General features: G+C 44.7%; 1 protein-coding gene across 2 annotated transcripts in view; it reads right to left on the bottom strand.

Moving 5' to 3' along the window:
- The window catches only part of YEATS2 (YEATS domain containing 2), a 1,326,518-nt gene that overhangs the window by 413,447 nt on the left and 894,609 nt on the right, over positions 1–18,462 (bottom strand). For both annotated transcript variants that reach the window (XM_078665556.1, XM_078665557.1), the window contains exon 23: positions 14,692–14,806. In XM_078665556.1, the coding sequence (XP_078521682.1) occupies positions 14,692–14,806 (115 nt within the window). The remainder of the gene's footprint in view (positions 1–14,691; positions 14,807–18,462) is intronic.

Below are 18,462 nucleotides of genomic sequence, written 5' to 3'. Positions count from 1 at the left end.
GTGTTTTCTATGTGTACTTTTATAATTTTAATTAATCGAATAAAGTGGTTTTGATTGATTGATTGATTGATTTTATAGACAATGCTATTACGGCTCTGGAAGGCTGGATTCAGGGAAGCAAGGTGCATGATTATGAGGGATTGTACAATTTGTTGAGGAGAGCGCACATCCTTAATAATTATATGCATCAGCAACTGCACCAGTACCTGGTGGACTCTAATCAGAACTGTCCCCAAGAATTGGGAAAAAAGGCAGACAAATGGTTCCAAACCAGTGTTAAGAAGAAAAAGAATGGTGGTGGAAGTAACCAGAAGAAGCGAGATTCTTCTAAGGTCCAAGAGAAGGGTGGGGAGAAAGGTAAAGACAAAAAGGAGTCTTCACAAGGTCCCCACAAACCTGCCTCTGGGTCCCAATCCTACACTTCCTCTAGAAAGAAACCTTGGAATTACCTGTGTAAGGAGAAAGGCCATAGGCCAAGGGATGCTCATTGTCCTAAGGCAACACCAAGGAAGCTACTACCACTGCCCCTAAGGCAACTAGCCTCCCTAGCACCAGTATAAGTGGTAGTACAGCCCCCAAGGGATTAGTAGAGTTAACCTTGAGTTCTGAAGTAGGTTCTGGACTAGTCTGAACACCCACTCAGGCTGTCCTTGTCTTTGACAGTTGCATGGACCTTGCCACCTTACTTGCAAGTCCCACTAACTTGGGGCAAGCAAAGACCACAGCCTTTAATCAATGATCAAGAAGCCATGGCTTTCAGGGACACAGAGGCCAGTGTCAGACTGGTGACAAATAAACTAGTGTCCCCTGAACAGATTATACTTGGTCAACTTTACCAAGTGACCAACGCCAGCAATGTTAGGACTGATCACTCCTTGGCAGTCGTTAATCTCACCTGGGGAGGGGTAACTGGCAATAAAAGAGTTGTGGTTTCATTAGACCTACCTGTAGGTTGTGTTTTGGGCAATGATTTGGAAACTTAAGCTTGGTTTGAAGTGGAGTTCAGGACGCATGCAGAGATGAAGGGAATCTCTGCTAGCGCATTTGCTGTCACCAGGGCTCAGTTCAAACAGCTAGAAATTTAGGGAGTACTGGGTCGTGGAACAATGGACCAGCTGACTCCTAATGGAAGGAGCAGGAAGGGTAAGGACTAATCCTCCTCCCAAACTGCCAGTGAGAGTCCGTCTCCTGAGGGAGATGAACTAAGCCCCTGTGAATGAACTGTCCCAGAAGGACTTGGGCCTGACCAGGCAGAGTTCTTGGGGGGTGAGTGGGGGGGGCAGGGGGCCCTTTTAGGGCAGACTTGAGTTTGGAGCAGGAATCCTTCCCCTCTCGAACAGCTCAGACAGCAAACTACTGCTGAGGAAGCAGGGAATGTCAGTGGGTCCCATAAGATCTATTGGGAAAATGGGCTCTTGTTCTCTGAATGTAGAGACCCCAAGGCTGGTGCCACTTGGAGGTTGGCAATACCTCAGAAGCTCAGGGGTTTTCTTCTCCTAGCACATGACATTCCCACTGCAGGAAATCTAGGGCAAAGCACGATTTGGGAAGGGCTTGTCCCTCATTTTCACTGGCCCAACATGTCTGAAAATACCAGGGAGTTGGTCACTCCTGTGTCACTTGCCAATCCCGTGGTAAGTAAGGTGGCTCTACAAAGGCCCCCTAAATTCCACTACCAGTGATTGAGTTTCCCTTTGAGAGGGTAGGGATTGACATTGTTGGGCACTTAAAACCTCTTTGGTTGACCTAGATACCCCTAGAAGTCCCCACAGGCTACTTCATGTGAACCGCCTAAATCCTTTTGTTGACAGAGCTGACATGAGCTTGCTCATGGCCACATGATGAAGGACAAGAGGAATAGAGTGACCCTCTCCCTGATCTCCTCTCTCAGGACCCTGTTGAATGGTCAGCTGATGGCATAGCCTTGGCAGGCAGCCTCACTGACCAGCAGCAAGCTGATTGCAGGAATGTCCACAATCAGTTTATCCACTTGCTTTCTTGGACTCCCAGTCAAACCATCTTGTGTACTCATGAAGTGGACACAGGTGACTGCCTGCCTGTGAAGAATAGCATTTACAGACAGTCTGACCATGTCAGAGACTGCATCATGACTGAGGTCCAAAAGATGCTGGAGTTAGGGGTCATTGAACCTTCAGATACCCCTTGTGCCAAAATCTCGCACACAAGATGGTAAGAGAGAGAAACGAGGTTTTGTGTAGATTACAGAGGCTTCAATGCACTTACCAGGATTGAAGCCCATCCAATTCCCAGGGCAGATTAATTAATTGGCAATCTGTCCTCAGCCAAGTATCTTAGTACATTTGACCTGACAGCTGGTTACTGGCAAATCAGACTCTCTGAGGATGCCAAGCCAAAAACAAAGTTTTCATCCCCTCCTTCTGATGCGCCTTAATGACATACTTGGGGAGAAGGACACCATAAGAGCCTACCTGTTGGGTTTTATCTACCCACCTTTTAGGGGAAATACCCAGAGCCAAGGGGTGCCATTCACAGCTTTAAGAACTCATGACCGCATACAGTGATTGTCGTTCATCCACCCGAATCCTTGAACCCTCTCAGGTCTTACTGACGTCGACTGACTGCAAGACTATTACAGAGGCAGCAGAAGTGGGGGTGCGGCTCAAGTATGCAACAACCCGGTAGTGCCACTGATGATGTAGAACCCGCAGATGTAGGGCTTGTGCCTTCACACCCTATGCACCCACTAATACAGCCGAGGGTACAGTAAACCAGGGAAACCCTACCATTCCTTTTAAAATTATTTTGTGGAATATTGCAGGAATCCATTTTAAAATAATGAACGAGGACTGGCTAGGGTATATTAGAGGCTTCAACATTATTTGCCTCCAGGAAACCTGGTTTAGAGATGGTTATCGTTCTTTTTGTGTTCCTGCATTACCTTCAGCTGCAGGGGGGCTAAGGAAGGGATTGCGGTGTTTATATCAGAAAAAATATGGATCTATAAAAGCCAACTGTTTAAGTTCATCACCATGATCTCTAATGTAACTACAGTCAGAGTACTACTGGTGAATTGGTACCATAATATCTTTGATCAAAATAATTGTCAGGCTATGGTGTCCCTACAAAATGAGATTACTTAAGTCACTATACATCCGCTGGGCAGGGGATTTTAATTGTACAATTTGTAAGCATAGCTCCAAACGTGTGTGTGGGCTGGTAGATACTGAGGGACAACCCCAGTCTCAATTCGCTCATTTGCCCAAGGGCAACGCCTTATACACTATTCTTGTAGGGAATGATTTAGGCTTTATAAATAATTGGGTTAATGACTCCTTATTGCAGTGCCCCACATATGTCGGCGGTGGCAGGGCCAGTTTTATTGATTTCATGCTAATATCTAGAAGCTTCATCATGCTTGTTCGCAATGTTATGGTAGAACGTCATTGCGTGAGTGGTCATAACCCCGTCATCGTCTCCCTTACCTTAAAGACTGAGGCGGAGGAGGGAGAAGAACGCCTGATTCATTACCACCTAAACAAAGGAGTCTGGTTAAACTCGGGTAAGATCAATCCCCTTAAATTTGGGGAAGCTTTTATAAAAGGAAATTGCCACTTAATAATGGGGTGTTTGCTGTTAGATTCTCCACCAGAGGATGTCGTCTGGGTGTTTGGGTCACTGTGCTCTGAGGTAGCCAAGAGGCTGCCGAGAAGCATTCAACATAGGGAACCCCCGGAGGCCCGGTGGTTTAATTCCGATTGTACCAGTGCCCACAAGGATCTAAAAAGGGCCCTCCATGCTACTCCCTGCAATAGAGATTTAGTTAAAGCTGCAAGGTACAAATATAAAATTGTGATTGAGGATAGAAAAGCTGAATTGAGAAGATCAGCATGGGACGATCTGGAGGGAGCAAGAGCCCTAAAAGATACCCAAAAATGTTGGGAAATTATTAACCACTCATTATTTACTGAAGTCAGGCAGATAGATCCACTGATCCCCGGAGATGCTTGGGTAGCTCGCTTTACTGACATTTTTAACCCACAGCACAAGAGGGTAGAATAGTCTACAAGGGATCTGCCCGTATATCCATCGGCAGCCACCCAACCTAGTCTATCCCTTACAGTATCTGAGGTTGAGGAGGCGTTAGCACAGGGGACCCGCCAGAAAGCACAAGGTCCAGATGGGGTGCCCCTTGACCCATTTAAAAGCAATCCTAATTTGTAGGCACCCTTGCTGACAAATGTCTTTAAGGCAGTAATTATTGGCCCAATGCCTGTGTCCTGGAAGGATGCATTAGTTGTCCCTGTTTTTAAAAAGGGCAATAGAAGAGACCCGGCTTGTTATAGGCCAATTTCGCTTATTGAAGCCACAGCTAAGGTGCTAGGTAGAGTCCTTCTTGCCCGTTTGGAGACCAGGTCAACCACCACAGGAGTCATGTCTAAAACGCAATATGGCTTCAGGAGGGGGGTGGGCACGAGTTAATGCCTAAATCTGTCCTTAATTATTAACAAATACGTGAAGGCCAGGAAGGGTTCTAACCACCTGGCCTTCATGTATTTGTCTAGTGCCTCTGACACCGTTAATAGGGACAATTTGTAGGCTATACTGGAAAGCATAGGACTAGAAGAAGCACTGGTATCCCTCCTCCGTCGGTTACACTTTAATACCAGGCGCCATAAGATATGGCACCCAAGGGGAAAAAACAGATTTGATAGACTACACAGAGGCTATTCGACAAGGGTGTATTTAATCCCCTTTTCTGTTCTTAATATATACATATGGTTTGGAAGCTTCTTTATTAAGCAGGAAGATTGATTTTCCTAAAATTGGTAGCAAATTTGTTCCTTTATTATCTTAACTGACAACACATGTTAATGGCAACAACAGCTAATAGTCTTCAGAATTCTCTTGATACTTTTATTGATTTTATGTTCTCACTCGACCTAAAAGTACATTTTATTAAATCATATATCGTGGTATGCGTCCCGAAGATCCAAAAAACCAAGAACTTCGTTGTACGGGACAAGAGAATAGAAAAGGTAGACAATTTTATGTACCTGGGGAATCTTTTTATTAAAAAGTTGAGCTGGGACCCACTTGATACAGCAAGCACCCACCATACAACTAGGGCCGTGGACGGCTATTTAGTTTTGCATGCAAAGTAGGGCATAAGCCAGTGAGGGAACAAATGCACAAGTTACTACTTGTGTAACAATATATCTGTAAGAGACAATAGTTAGTGATAGATTCCTTACCTTAGAATATCCCCAGGCGTCAGAATGGACCCGGAAATGTTTTCGTCAGCAGTACCCCTGCGCATCGGAAGGTGGCGTTAGGCAGTTCCGCGTCCGTCGCTGGCGTTGTAAGCGCAGAGATAGCGTCACGGAGACTACTTAGGCGCAACCCATATGCGCTGACGACAGTTCTGTACACGACTTACCGCGCCAGGAACGCAGAGCCATGCAAGAAATTAACCACTGGTGCCATGAAACTAGGGCCCTAAAAGGAATGACCTTAACCCTAGAAATCAGTTAGCAGAACGGGGACGATGGGTGGTGCGGTAAGGAATCTATCACTAACTAATGTCTCTTACAGATATATCGTCACGCAAGTAGTAACTTGTGCATCTGAAAGAGACACATTAGTGACAGATTCCTTACCTTAGAATAGATACCCCAGTAATACCAACCCCGGTGGTGGGTCTGCAAACAAGATTACACCAGAAAGTCACGGAGAACAGAATGGCCAAAGAAGCTGTCTCTACGAACTTGACTGTCAAGGCAGTAATGCTTGGTAAACGTATGCAGCGAGGCTCACGTAGCTGCCTGACAAATGTCCTGCAAGGAACGCCGCCTCCCAAGGCAGTAGTGGCTGCCGATGCCCTGGTAGAATGGGCACGCAGCGCCACAGGAGGCTCCTTCTTGGCCAACGAGTAACATGCTTTGATGCAGAGAACAACCCACTGAGAGATGGTGAATTTGTGCACGGCCCAACCTTTTTTGGCGCCCACGTAGCCAACAAAGAGCTGGTCATCCACCTGGAACTGTTGTGTGCACTTCAGATAGAACAAGAGCACACATTTTGAGTCCAGATGGTGGAGCCTCTATTCCTCTTTTGAAGGATGCGGAGGCGGAAAGAAGGTGGGTAAAGTGATGGTCTGCCCGATGTAGAAGGGCGTGACAACCTTAGGCAAGAAAGAAGTACGGGTCCTTAAAACCACCTTGTCCGGATGAACAGAAAGGAAAGGAAGTTTAGAAGAAAGAGCCTGGAGCTCACTCACTCTTCTGGCAGAGGTGATAGCTACCACGAAAGCCGTCTTTAGAGTGAAAAGACTTAAAGGACAGTTATGAAGGGGCTCAAAGGGAGCGCACACCAGATAAGTCAAGACAAGATTTAAATCCCATTGAGGCAATATGAAAGGCACAGGAGGAAACAAGTGTGTGATGCCTTTGAGAAAACGCACAAAACCATATAGAAGGAGCACTAATGTAGTGTAAATATTAACAATAAAATATTGTAGTCCATGAATAATCAAAATCCAAAGAAAGCCTCTTTGTTCATCAACTGAGTTCAGTCCTTTATTGGTATATTTCTTTTAATTCAGAGGATTACTTCATAAGAAAATGTCAAAAAAATTAAACATAAAATGTATACAGCAAACTCCACAGCCTACGCGTTTCGTCCCCTACGGGACATCATCAGGGCTGTAAGGAAAAAGAAAAAGTACAATAAACAATTGTCTTACTCTACATTATCCAATGTTACTAATCCAAAATTTATAAAAAATATAAAACAAAGAAAATATATCGAGATTTGACAATCAAGAAGCCTGCCTATATAACATTCTGATAAAAGTTTTTTAATAGTTAATACATTATTCTCATCCCCATCCTGCCTATATAACAATCTATTATCCAAATGGCTATTTCACACCATCTTGTAAAAACATAGGGGACCCTCCATTACGTACCAAAAATATTTATTCTAACATTCGAAACCATCTCCACACCCAAAACCCAACTAGTAATCTTCCAGTCGATTTCCGGGAAGCATACAAACAATTTTGATACGACACGAGTCGGAATGCCACCGTTTACCCTATCTTTCAAACTAAGTCACCCCTAGAAATACTATTTAATACAACGTCATTCACCCCAAATATTCGTATTTAGTCATATGCCATCTGGCATGTTGCACTAGCAGGATGCAGGAGGCCATTAGGCTCAGGAGCCGGAGGGTCATCCTGACTGAAACCCGGGATAGAGGCTAAAAGATCGGAATCATAGCCAGAATATCCTGGACTCGCTGCTCGGGAGGATAGACCCGAAACCGCGTCGAATCCAGAACCGCTCCGATGAAGGGGAGCTTCTGAGAGAGACTCAAGTGCGACTTCGGTACATTGATGGAGAACCCCAGCAAATGCAGGAGGTAGGAGGTCGGTCGTAGTCTGAAGGTGGGTGACGATGGTCTGGGGCGAGCCCACCTTCAACAACCAGTCGTCGAGGTAGGGGAAGACAGACACCCCTGACCTGCGCAGATGAGTTGCGACCACCACCATCACTTTTGTGATGCCGAGGGGCGCTGGTAATGCTGAAGGGGAGCACGCAGACAGAAAATGCTCCTGGTCTACCGTGAACCGCAGGTAACGCCGGTGGGCCGGCAGGACGGGGATGTGAAAATATGCGTACTGCAAGTCCAACGCTACCATCCAGTCTCCAGGGTCGAGGGCAGCCAAGACCAAAGTCAACATCTTGAACTTCTCCTTCCGGAGGAACCGATTGACGTTCCTGAGGTCCAAGATGGTGCGCAGGCCCCCTTTGTCCTTCTTGGGGACCAGAAAGTAGTAGGAATAACAACCATGTTCTCCTTCTGGTCCAGGAACGTGCTCGATGGCCCCGTGATCCCCGACATGTGGTGGACCTGAGGTGGCATAGCTGGGGGGGCATACTCGAAGGGGAGGGAGTAGCCCCTTCGGACGACTTGCAGCATCCACCTGTTCGGAGCGGTGCCGGGAACGGAGCCGCAGGGGCTGGAGCTGCCGGCGGAGGGCCCTGCAGCGCCGGGCCGGAGCTGCTGGCGGAGGACCTTGCGGCGCTGAGGCTGGAGCCACCAGCGGCACCTGTGGTGGAGCCGGTGGCAAGCTAGGACCCTCAATAGGGACCGCAGGGCCCGAAGGCGCGCCGGCGGGAGCCCTAGGCCTGAAAAGGCAGTCCATGGAGGCAAGAAACCTTTGCACTTGGGCCGGACTCGCCGACAGACCCAGATAACGGAGACGTGGGGGAAGGACCCCTGGCCCCCTCGTCCGCATCCGGAGATCGACGGGGGGACATCAGAAAGCGTACATGCTTCTTTTACTTTTTATTGTGACGTCTCTAACCCAATTCCGAGGGTGAAGACTTTGACCCCGAGGAGGGATGGTGTTGGCTCCGCGGTCGGTCCCTCAAGAGACCCCTGGACCTCGAACAGCGCGGAGATGACTGCCGGGCCTCCAACAGCTTCCGGGACCGCACCCGCAAAGCCTTCGGAGCCATGGCCACACAGTCGGAACATGACTGGGAGTCATGGTTGCGTTCCAGACAGTAGAGAAAAATGCTGTGGGTGTCGGCCACCGACATCGTACGTCAGCAGGCCCGCATGATTTAAAACCAGGCATCCCTACGAGGCACCAGGAGTCAAGACTCAAGAAGTAGAGACATGAGTCTCAAAAAAGTTAGTCAAAAAGTGACTAGGGTACTGGCTCTAACCGGATCTGCTCTTGCTGGCGTGGAAAAAGAAAGAACTGACGTCAGTACGCATGAGTGGCACCTAAGTAGTCTCCGTGATGTCATCTCGGCGCTTACGACGCCAGCGACGGAGGCGGAGCCGCAAGACGCCACCTACCGATGCGCAGGGGTACTGCTGACGAAAAACTTTCCGAATCCAGTCTGACGCCTGGGGATATTCTAAGGTAAGGAATCTATCACTAAAGTGTCTCTTTCAGATTACCCTATATAAAGCCAAATGCCTCTCTATTGCAACATATGGGGAAGGGTATGGGGACATCATAAAAGCTGTCAGTTACAAACATTGGAAAATAAATTCTCCAAAAGGCTTTTGATGACCCCAAATAGTGCCCCCACTGTCTATGTCACAAGGAACTGGGACTAGAGTTTATGGAGAATCGCATATTTAGCGCCCCTCTGTTTTTATGGGCCAAAATTGGTATGTCTGAAGAACTAACATTTTCACAATAAGTAATTATAGAATGCCAACACCTGTCCAACGCCTTAAAAATACCATGGCTCCATTTCTTGAGGAACAAATATCATGAAATAGGATTGGGGCACTTTTATGACAACCCTGAAGCATCCCACCGAATGCATTATTAAAGAGGCGTTTTATTCCAGGGCCAACATGCGTTATCCAGAACAAGGTGAGATGTGCCTACCACAGATGTCTCTTGTCTCAATGTAATATTATCTAACATTCACTACTAACCTGCAGGCTATATTTTATTTAACTAAATTCCATTTATGCACTTTTTATTGGCATTTCCATGTCAGGGTGGGTAGGCTGACAAGCTCATACCTTGTCCGTGTGACAACTTTAGAAGCCAAAGCACCATGCACTTTATGGTATTCTGCACCTTATACAAAATGGCGAGGAGTACATTTTAAGTCCCACTATTAAGGAAAATTCGCCCATCTACATACATTGATGGTTTTAACTTTGTCATACATTGGCTACCCCCGAAATCTGCATAGCGGTAGCCAATTATATAAAGGTTTCTATGGCTATTAGGAAACGCTATGAGTAAGGGCTCCTGTATAACAAATGGCTTTTTTTAATGTCCTAAAACCGTTTATAGTCTATTTAGAATCTTATGTCTTTGGAATTTTATGAACTGTGTAATACCATGTTGTTTCAATCCAATTACTTTATGTTAAGAATTTTATGTCCCTGGACTTTTATGAATTGTCTTTTAACCTATTGATTGTAATTGTTATATGCTGTGATCATTTTATTGTAAACTTTAATGGTTCTTGGAACCAAAATAAAGTTATTCTTGAGTGAGTGAGTAACATTAATGCTGTCTCTAAGTTGTTCTGGTTCCTACTATGAAAATACAAATCGCAGTATTTAATCATTGGTGTTTATCTTTTTCTTTGTAATCGTTTTACCTTTCTTAAATCAGTATTTAACTATTACCTGTTGAGAAATTGCCGTATGCTACTATACTTACCCATGTCTTAACTGGATTTATGGGTTTTCTCCTGTTGTCGTTAATTATTAAAATACTTGTAAGCATAGGCAAATGGCAGTTCTTTCTATGCAGTTAACTTAGGGTTTTTAGCCCCATGTCTACCTCCTAACTGCTTGCTTAACTACTCCATGGTACACAGATATATCATCTGGCAGAGATGCCCTTGAGGGATACATGTCTACCTCCTCCTGTGGGGAGTCTATATCATTATCCTCCCATAATGTTCCCACAGCTGCCTGAAAGTTGTGCATGATCTCTTCTTGATCTACCTCCACCAAAATTAGGATTTTCCTCTCCGTCTATTTCCTTTGTTTCCAACTCAACATCTACTGTTTCAATATTTTAGCTTGTTTAGGGTGTTCTATTTCCCACCAAGTGCTCTATATGCCCATTGGCTTCTGTGGCTTGTGAGCTGCACTGGATTTCTTGAAAACATTTTTCTTTTTCATAACAATTTCAATTTTGAGTGAGTCCCACTTTTTATTTCCTCTACATCAATTGCATTGAAAGGTCTTTTATCCCCTTGCTCCATCTCTTTGGAGGCTGATGCGTTTGAGGCTGCTGCCTGTCTTTCCCGTTTTGAACACGACTGTCTTCCAAAGTGGAGCTGATGCTCTTAAGTAATTCGTCCTTAGTGTCCTCCTCTTTGAACCCGGAAGGAAGAGCTATGTAGACAACTTCTTCAACTGATGACTTCTTTGCTGTTTAGTGTTTGTCTTTAGGCGACCTGTCCTGATCACTTGATGTTTTTGACTTTTGCCTGTTTATTACACGCTTAGATACTTTGACCTTCGACCATTCTGAAAGCTTTTTGGGGAACTGTGCATTTCGGATGGGACTTCTTGTGAGTAGATAGGTGAGCCATGATGTCATGATATGCAAATTCTTCGGGATGCAAATATTGCTTTTCTTGAGCCTTTAAAGTTATTTTTATATCTTTCCCGTAGGAGAAACACATATCGTCCATAGATAGAGCTTTTCTCCTCTGCCTCCCTAATTCAGACTTCCCTGATATGTCCAATGAGCCCAGTGCAGGATTAATATCTTCTCCCTGAGCATCACAGGTTTTGGTAAAAAAAAGCAAACAGGCATAACAGTCTTCAGACTTATGGTCACTTGAGTCACATAAATGCATACTTGGTATTCATCGTTAGGAACTAACCTTTAATGGCAATTGGGGCAGAACTTAAAGAGCGGGCTCATGTTACAAAACGGCATCAAAGAGTCTCGGGGAAACCACTTCCAGTACATAACATTCTCAGACTACATCGAAAACCTCATGGAAAAATCTGAATCCTCGATTCAGCGTCAATCGTGATTACTCTCCCTACAATTTTTCAACTATCCTTCTGAATCTTTTTAGCCTCTTTCTAAGGACTCTTTACCCATTGGCTGTCTCCCAGTTCTGGGCCATGAGTTAAGTTACCTAGCACTTCTTAAATAGAGCTACCAAATTGTTTGGTTGCAGTTGTGGAGTTGCACAGACTAAAGACTTTTTAGGCTGCTACGGGGCTCCTTAAGGATGCATGTCCACCCTCACTTCAATGATACAGTGGCTGCCTTCTATCGAATCATAGATACCGGGTGCTTCCAGAGTACAAAAATTAAATACAAAGAGTGTTCTGTCAGTTGCCTATTGTACTAAACTAGTGTATCTAAAGGGATATAATGTTTAGAGAGTTCTAGGAGTATGCTTTTTGGCAAAAACGTCATAGAGAAACATATGGGCATTCATTTGGAAAAAGGAAATCAAAGCATTTAGGCACAAATGAAGGAGGCAGTCACACAAAAACGTATTATCACCCAAATAATTCAAACTACAAAAACACATTTAAGGACTTGTACAAGCTGGTTAATAATGGAATAAGATGACATACTGTGAGGATAAAAGAATCAAATTTCAAGACCCATCATTACAACAATGACTCAACATTGTTGATTGAAGACGCAGTGTATACACTCGGACTTTAGAAAGACTAACTGTTTCAATTTGCACTTTAATCTGTGTGCCTTCTACAGTAATTTGTCCAGAATTTATGTTTTTCCAGACACTGTTCAGGTTGATTTGTTTTATGGTAACACTGTGCACCGTACCTAAGATACTCCCTTAAGCAGCCCAAATAGCGCCTTTGAGTACACACAGCTTCCCTCGGAAGCCCAATCACCTGATCCATTGGAGACCTCCAAATTGTCGGTCCCAAACATTGCCACTTTGCCATCATGTCAGGTCCATATAATGAAGGGAGCCCATGAGAATCCTCTCATGGAATGTGAATGGACTCTTAGATAAAATTAAACGAAAAGAGATTTTAAAGTATGCCAGAAGGAATAACCCAGATGTCTTATTGCTACAAGAGACACACCTGGTTGGGAACCGCTGCTCTTTCCTGGCGCATCACGGAATTGACAGTGTGTGGCATTCAGGGTTCTCCAGGGGTGCTCAGGGAACAGCAATCCTCCTATGCCTCTCCCTTCTCTTCACAATGATCCAAGTATTCAACGACCGTTCCAGACGATTTACAGCTCTCTCCGGTACCCTAGGAGAATCCACTGTTAATCTAGTATCACTATAAGCTCCTCCGGTGAATTTAGAGCCCATGCTTCAAGCTGCACTGAAAATACTATCTGCTCTTTCTCAGGGTTTGACTATAGTTGAGGGCGATTTTAATGCTGTCCCGGAGCCCACAGAGGATGCTACGGGTCCCATATCCTCACATAGAAAATTAGGGGCCAGACATCTTGGGGATTGGACCACTACCCTGTGTCTCTGTGATGTCTGGTGCACTTGGCAACCTAAGGCACGACAGTATACACACACCCCGGGGGCACACCACAACCTCTCCCGTATAGACCTCCTGTTCATGCCCGCTCCAGACTGCCGTCCTGTCTCTGAAATCCAGATCCTAGCACGCGGAGTATCTGACCACTACCCGCTCCTTTTACAAGTGGGTGGTCCCACGACAGCGCTCAGGCCCATATGGCGATTAAATGCTTGGTTCCTCCAAGAATACAAAGAGTGAGTTGGGGAGGAGCTCAATAGTTACTTTTGTACTAACAAAGCCACAGTGCAGCATCGGGGTACACCTTGGGAGGCGGGCAAAGCCACAATTCTGGGGTACGCTAAACGACTCCTTAAGCGCAAGCGTCAGGCCCGTGACCACCAGGTCGCTCAACTTGAAGCTAGGGCACTCCGTATGGAAAACGGCTGCAGCGACGACGGAGGTGGTACCGAATGTCGACAACTGCAATTAGTGCGGGAAGAAATCAACAGTATCTCCATTGAGTCAGCCAAGATGTTTTGGAGATCCTCCGTAGCCAGAGTTTATGAGTGGGGAGACAAGAATGGCAATTTGCTCCATTGGCTTGTTACTCATTCCATGGCCAATCGAATAGTCCCCATAATTCGAGATACACCCACTGGAGGCCAAAATTCTCATGGGAGACCTAGGGAAGGGAGGGATCTCCCAAATATACCAATCCCTGATTAACAATACCCCATCCACACTAGATCCTCTTAGAACCCGATGGGAAGATGGGTGAGCCCGCTAGAAAATGAAGACTGGAGGGACGCTCTTATAGCCCCCAGAACACTCACTATACCTGGCAGACCACGCCTTATACAGATATACTATCTACACTGCGCATATCTTACACCGGCGTGACTGCACAAAGCTGGACTTCTTCCAGCCCTGCAATGTCCATGCTGTGAAGATGAACCAGCCGACTTCTTCCATATGGTCTGGTCCTGGGCAGTCATATCTAAATACTGGGCGTCAATCACATCTGAATTGAGTGGCATACTGGGGTGGGAGGTTCCCCTTAATCCTCTTGCTCTTCTTCTGGGGGTGATGGAAGGTATGCTCCCAAGCGGACAAGTTGTTTCTGGGAACAGCCATGTTGATTGCTAAAAGATACATTTCAATGGCTTGGAAAGACTCAAAATCTCCCTCTATTTCGAAATGGCAAAGGGGAGTTGATTGGTGTGTTGTCCAAGAAAAAGCGGTTTATGAGGCAAATGGGTGTCCGAACAAGCATGAACGAGTACGGGGCAAATGGACAGGAACACTGGACTGATTACTCTTAGCGTTAAGGAAGGCCCCTTTCCTTTATATTATTTTAAGCCAACTGATGGGGAGATCTTTTGGGGTTTGCAATGTAATGTTTCACATGTCACAGTGATACAAATGTTACTCTGGTCACCTTGCTTTTACAAAATGCCAATAAAATTGGATATAAAAAAAGAAATTGTCCAGAATTTAAAGAAGATAGGTGGTTGTTCCAGTTTTTGATGGCATTGATCCTACTTTTAGAAGAGCAGCTCTTACTTTTAGAATGCAAAGATACTAACAATCTAAAACTGTGCTTAAATGTGTGATTGCTATGCTTAATACCTGTCTTACCTACATTAGAGAAAGTAAGAAAGCGGTCATTTGGAAAGGAAATAGGAAGCATTTAGGTGTAACTCCTACCTGATGCAGTAATTCTTTAAATCAGTGATTTCTTCCGTTTTTATGATGGTACTGTTCAGAGAACCAAAACTCGTGTTACAATTGCTTGGAACCGTCATCTCTGGTTCAGTTTTCACTAAAATGACAGAAAAACAAAGATTAATGTAAGAAAAAAAGAAAAAAAAATCCAACAGTAAAAAGAGCATTGGCAATTATTGTCAGAAACTGCTTAATTTCTTTAGGGAACTTAACTTTCTACCTCGCTTACATTTGCTCATCAGGCCCATAGTCCTCCATGTACTCAATGTGATTAGATTGTAGAGAAAGCCATGTGGGTTGTTGCACAAAAAGGAAGATCCTAGAGGCTCCACTGTAGAGTACACCCTACCATCTTATGCTACAAGTTCTTTGTATTCAGCTTAACAAGTTTTCACATTTCAGAGGCACAGGCCTAATTCTGGTATGCACAATCTACTTCTAATGGTTTCCACATGATTGCTAGCCTTGAAATTAAGCAGTGTTATTTCAGTCTTTTTCAAAATGCGAGTCAGAAAAGATTGTGATTATCATTTTTTTAATTGAGTCAAGGTTAGGAAAGGGATCATTTAAAGAACTTTACCATAGGATGAATGGCAGCAACTGTGTCAGACAGGTATCTTTAAGGCTTCCTATATAATACCCATCTACTGACAGCTAGCTTGCGGGAGAATACTCTATCAGCAGCATAATGAAGGAAGGTGGGGTGAAATTTTACCAAAAAGAGCTTGCACCCAAAATGTTTCTGCTCCCTTTGAGATAAGACATGTGGCTTCCAAACTCTTATGACGCAGTCGCGAGAGAAATTCGGACTACTTTGCTTTTATAGTAAGTAAGAAGGTTGTTAGAAAAGCTGTATTTGTAACATTTTGCTGCAGGACAGGAGATTTGGTTGAGTTCTAAATGTCAGAGAAAGGGAATTTCAGAGACTGGTATTAATAGGGCATATACTTAATAAAATTACATCTTCATGCCAAGTTTGATGTAATTGTGTTCAGTGGTGTTTGCTGTAACTGGAAGAAAAAATCCTATGGGATTAAAAATGGGAAATGCTGCTCCTAAAACCAAAAAAATAACTATACCATGCCCTAGATCGATCTATACAAAATCTAAAATTAAGAATTTGAGAAGAACACACAACAAGACTGCAAAATGTGTCAGATGGCAGCAAAGTTATTACATAAAGAGGTCTTTATGTGCCAACTCCATCCAAACTAACATAAGAGCAGTTTATATGTAATCCTTTTTGAACTGACAATTTAACTCTACAGTTTTTCATATTGCTTGTGTATCCTATTTATGACATGTAAAGTTTTCTAATGCCTTGTGTAATGGCAGTACTATAGTAGAATGTGACATAAAACACAAATATTTGGGGTTTGATGTAAACCTGTTCAACAGTTCAATAACAGAGTGAAAAAAAGCTGTTGCTGGGCTTCAAAACCTGCATTTTGGACCGTTCAATTACAGACTGTCTGCGGATCTCGTGTTTATGTCTCAGAGCTAGCTTAGAAGGAGCCAAATTAACATGTTATTTACCTTCAGTAACGCTTTTTCTGTTGGATACAGGTTCTGCCTGTGAATTCCACACCTTTTGAATGATCCCAATGCGCAGCATTCCACAGAAACTTTTCTCCTCAGCTCTCCCACGTTGATGACGACAACACAATGGAACGGCTCAGCACGTGACTCCACGTGATGTCATCGGAGCCACAAGAAGCCTTATAAGCGTGCTGACGTCAGTTCCACCCATTTTTTCTGTGCCTTCAAGGCAAAACAGGTTAACTAATAACCTTCCCACAAGTATACATAGTATACAGAACACAACCAAATATGTAAATACTAAATCATAGATATTTCCCAAATCCAAGTAACCTCATGATTTTAGCAAAACATCACATAAAACAATTAACTTTCCGTATAAGCGGATAGGCAACGGGGAGGCGGGTGGGTCAGTGAGGAATCCACAGGCAGATACTGTATCCACCAGATAAAGCATTACAGAAGGTAAGTAACTTGTTCTGCTGATGGATACATCTGCCTGTGGATTTCTCACCTTTTGAATTGAAAAGTTGTCCCTCTCCCGGAGGAGGAGGTCTACCTGCCTAAACCAAACAATTCTGTAACACAAAGTAATCAAAATGGCCGTCACTCCTCACTTCCGAATCCAAGCAATAGTGCTTTGCAAAAGTGTGGAGGGAAGCCGAAGGTGCCGCTTTGCAGATGTCAACCACAGGGACACCTCTAGCCAAAACCGAAGAAGATTTAGCTCTGGTAGAATGGGCTCAAATACCTTCAGGAGGCTCCTGCTTGGCCAAGGAATAACAGATCTTGATGCACAGGATTATCCACCCGGACAACTTTCTTTTGTGAACAGCTTTGCCCTTCATCTTGCCCACATATCCTATGAAGAGTTGAACATCCAACCTGAAATATTTGGTTCTATTCAAGTAGAAACTAACTGCCCTTTTGGTGTCCAAACAATGAAGTCACTCCTTCTCCTTAGAAGGATGAAAGAGGAATAGAAAATAAGCAAAGTAATGGACTGGCTCAAGTGGAATGGAGTAACCACCTTAGGCAGGAAAGCATCTCTGGTCTTAAGAACCATCTGATCTGCATGGAAAGAAGTAAAAGGAGGCTTGGAACTAAGAGCCTGCAATTCACTCACCCTCCTAGCTGAAGCGATTGCCACTAAAAATATAGCCTTAAATGCGAGAAACCTTAAAGAGCAACTATGCAAAGGTTTAAAGGGCGAACCCATCAAAAACGTCAGGCGGTTCGGCTCTCTCAGTTCTCTGCTGATGAGGTCAGGCTAACCTGCGGCTTCCCGCAGGGCTCCTCCTTATCCCCTCTTCTTTTTAATTTATACCTGACTCCCCTCATCCGGTCCTTACGAGGCAGCTGTGTCACCGCGTTTAATTACGCGGATGACATTCAGCTGGTCTTCGATATTAACTCTTCGGACCAATCCATTGATAACTTTCAATCCACTCTCTGTCACATTAGTGACTGGATGGGGGTGAACCACCTGAAACTCAACCCCGACAAGACAGAGTTGGTGCTTGTCGGGGGGGCTGCCAACCCTTGGAAATCCATCTTTTGGCCCACGAGGTTGGGTCTTCCCCCAATCCTGTCAACTCAGTAAAAAGCCTTGGGATCATTATCAGTAATGACCTCACGATGAAGCCCCAGATTAACGCGGTAGTCTCTTCCAGTTTTTTCCAGTTAAGAAAGATCCGTAAGATTGCCCGTTTCTTGACCACAGAGGCTCTCACCCTGGTCCTGTTGGCTTCAGTCATCTCTAGGATAGACTATGCCAACTCCCTTTATGTCAGTATACCGGCATACCAACTGAAGAGGTTACAACTTGTACAAAACCAGGCTGCACGGCTTATCCACCATCAGCCCAGACACCAACATGTCCGCCCTCTGTTAAAATCCCTCCACTGGCTCCCTGTCTCTGAGCGCTGCAAGTTCAAACTGGGCTGCATTATTTTTAAGTCCCTTGCAGGTACAGGCCCCTCTTTTATTTCTTCACAATTGCACCCATATGTTCCCTCCCGCAATCTCCGTTCCTCTCATCTGGCCTTGCTTCGGGGCCCGACCTTTAAACGCAAAAAACTGGGAGGACTTAGGTTCTCATTCCTTGCCCCGGCTTTCTGGAATGCTCTCCCGTTAGGTCTAAGACTAGCCTTCCCCTACACCCATTTTAGGTCCCTTCTTAAAACCCACTTGTTTTGTAATGCCTACAACTAA

The sequence above is a fragment of the Lissotriton helveticus genome, chromosome 11 (assembly GCF_964261635.1).
Source record: "Lissotriton helveticus chromosome 11, aLisHel1.1, whole genome shotgun sequence".
Lineage (NCBI taxonomy): Eukaryota > Metazoa > Chordata > Amphibia > Caudata > Salamandridae > Lissotriton > Lissotriton helveticus.
Note: the sequence above shows the minus strand (reverse complement) of the source record. Positions and strands in the feature narration are given on the sequence as shown.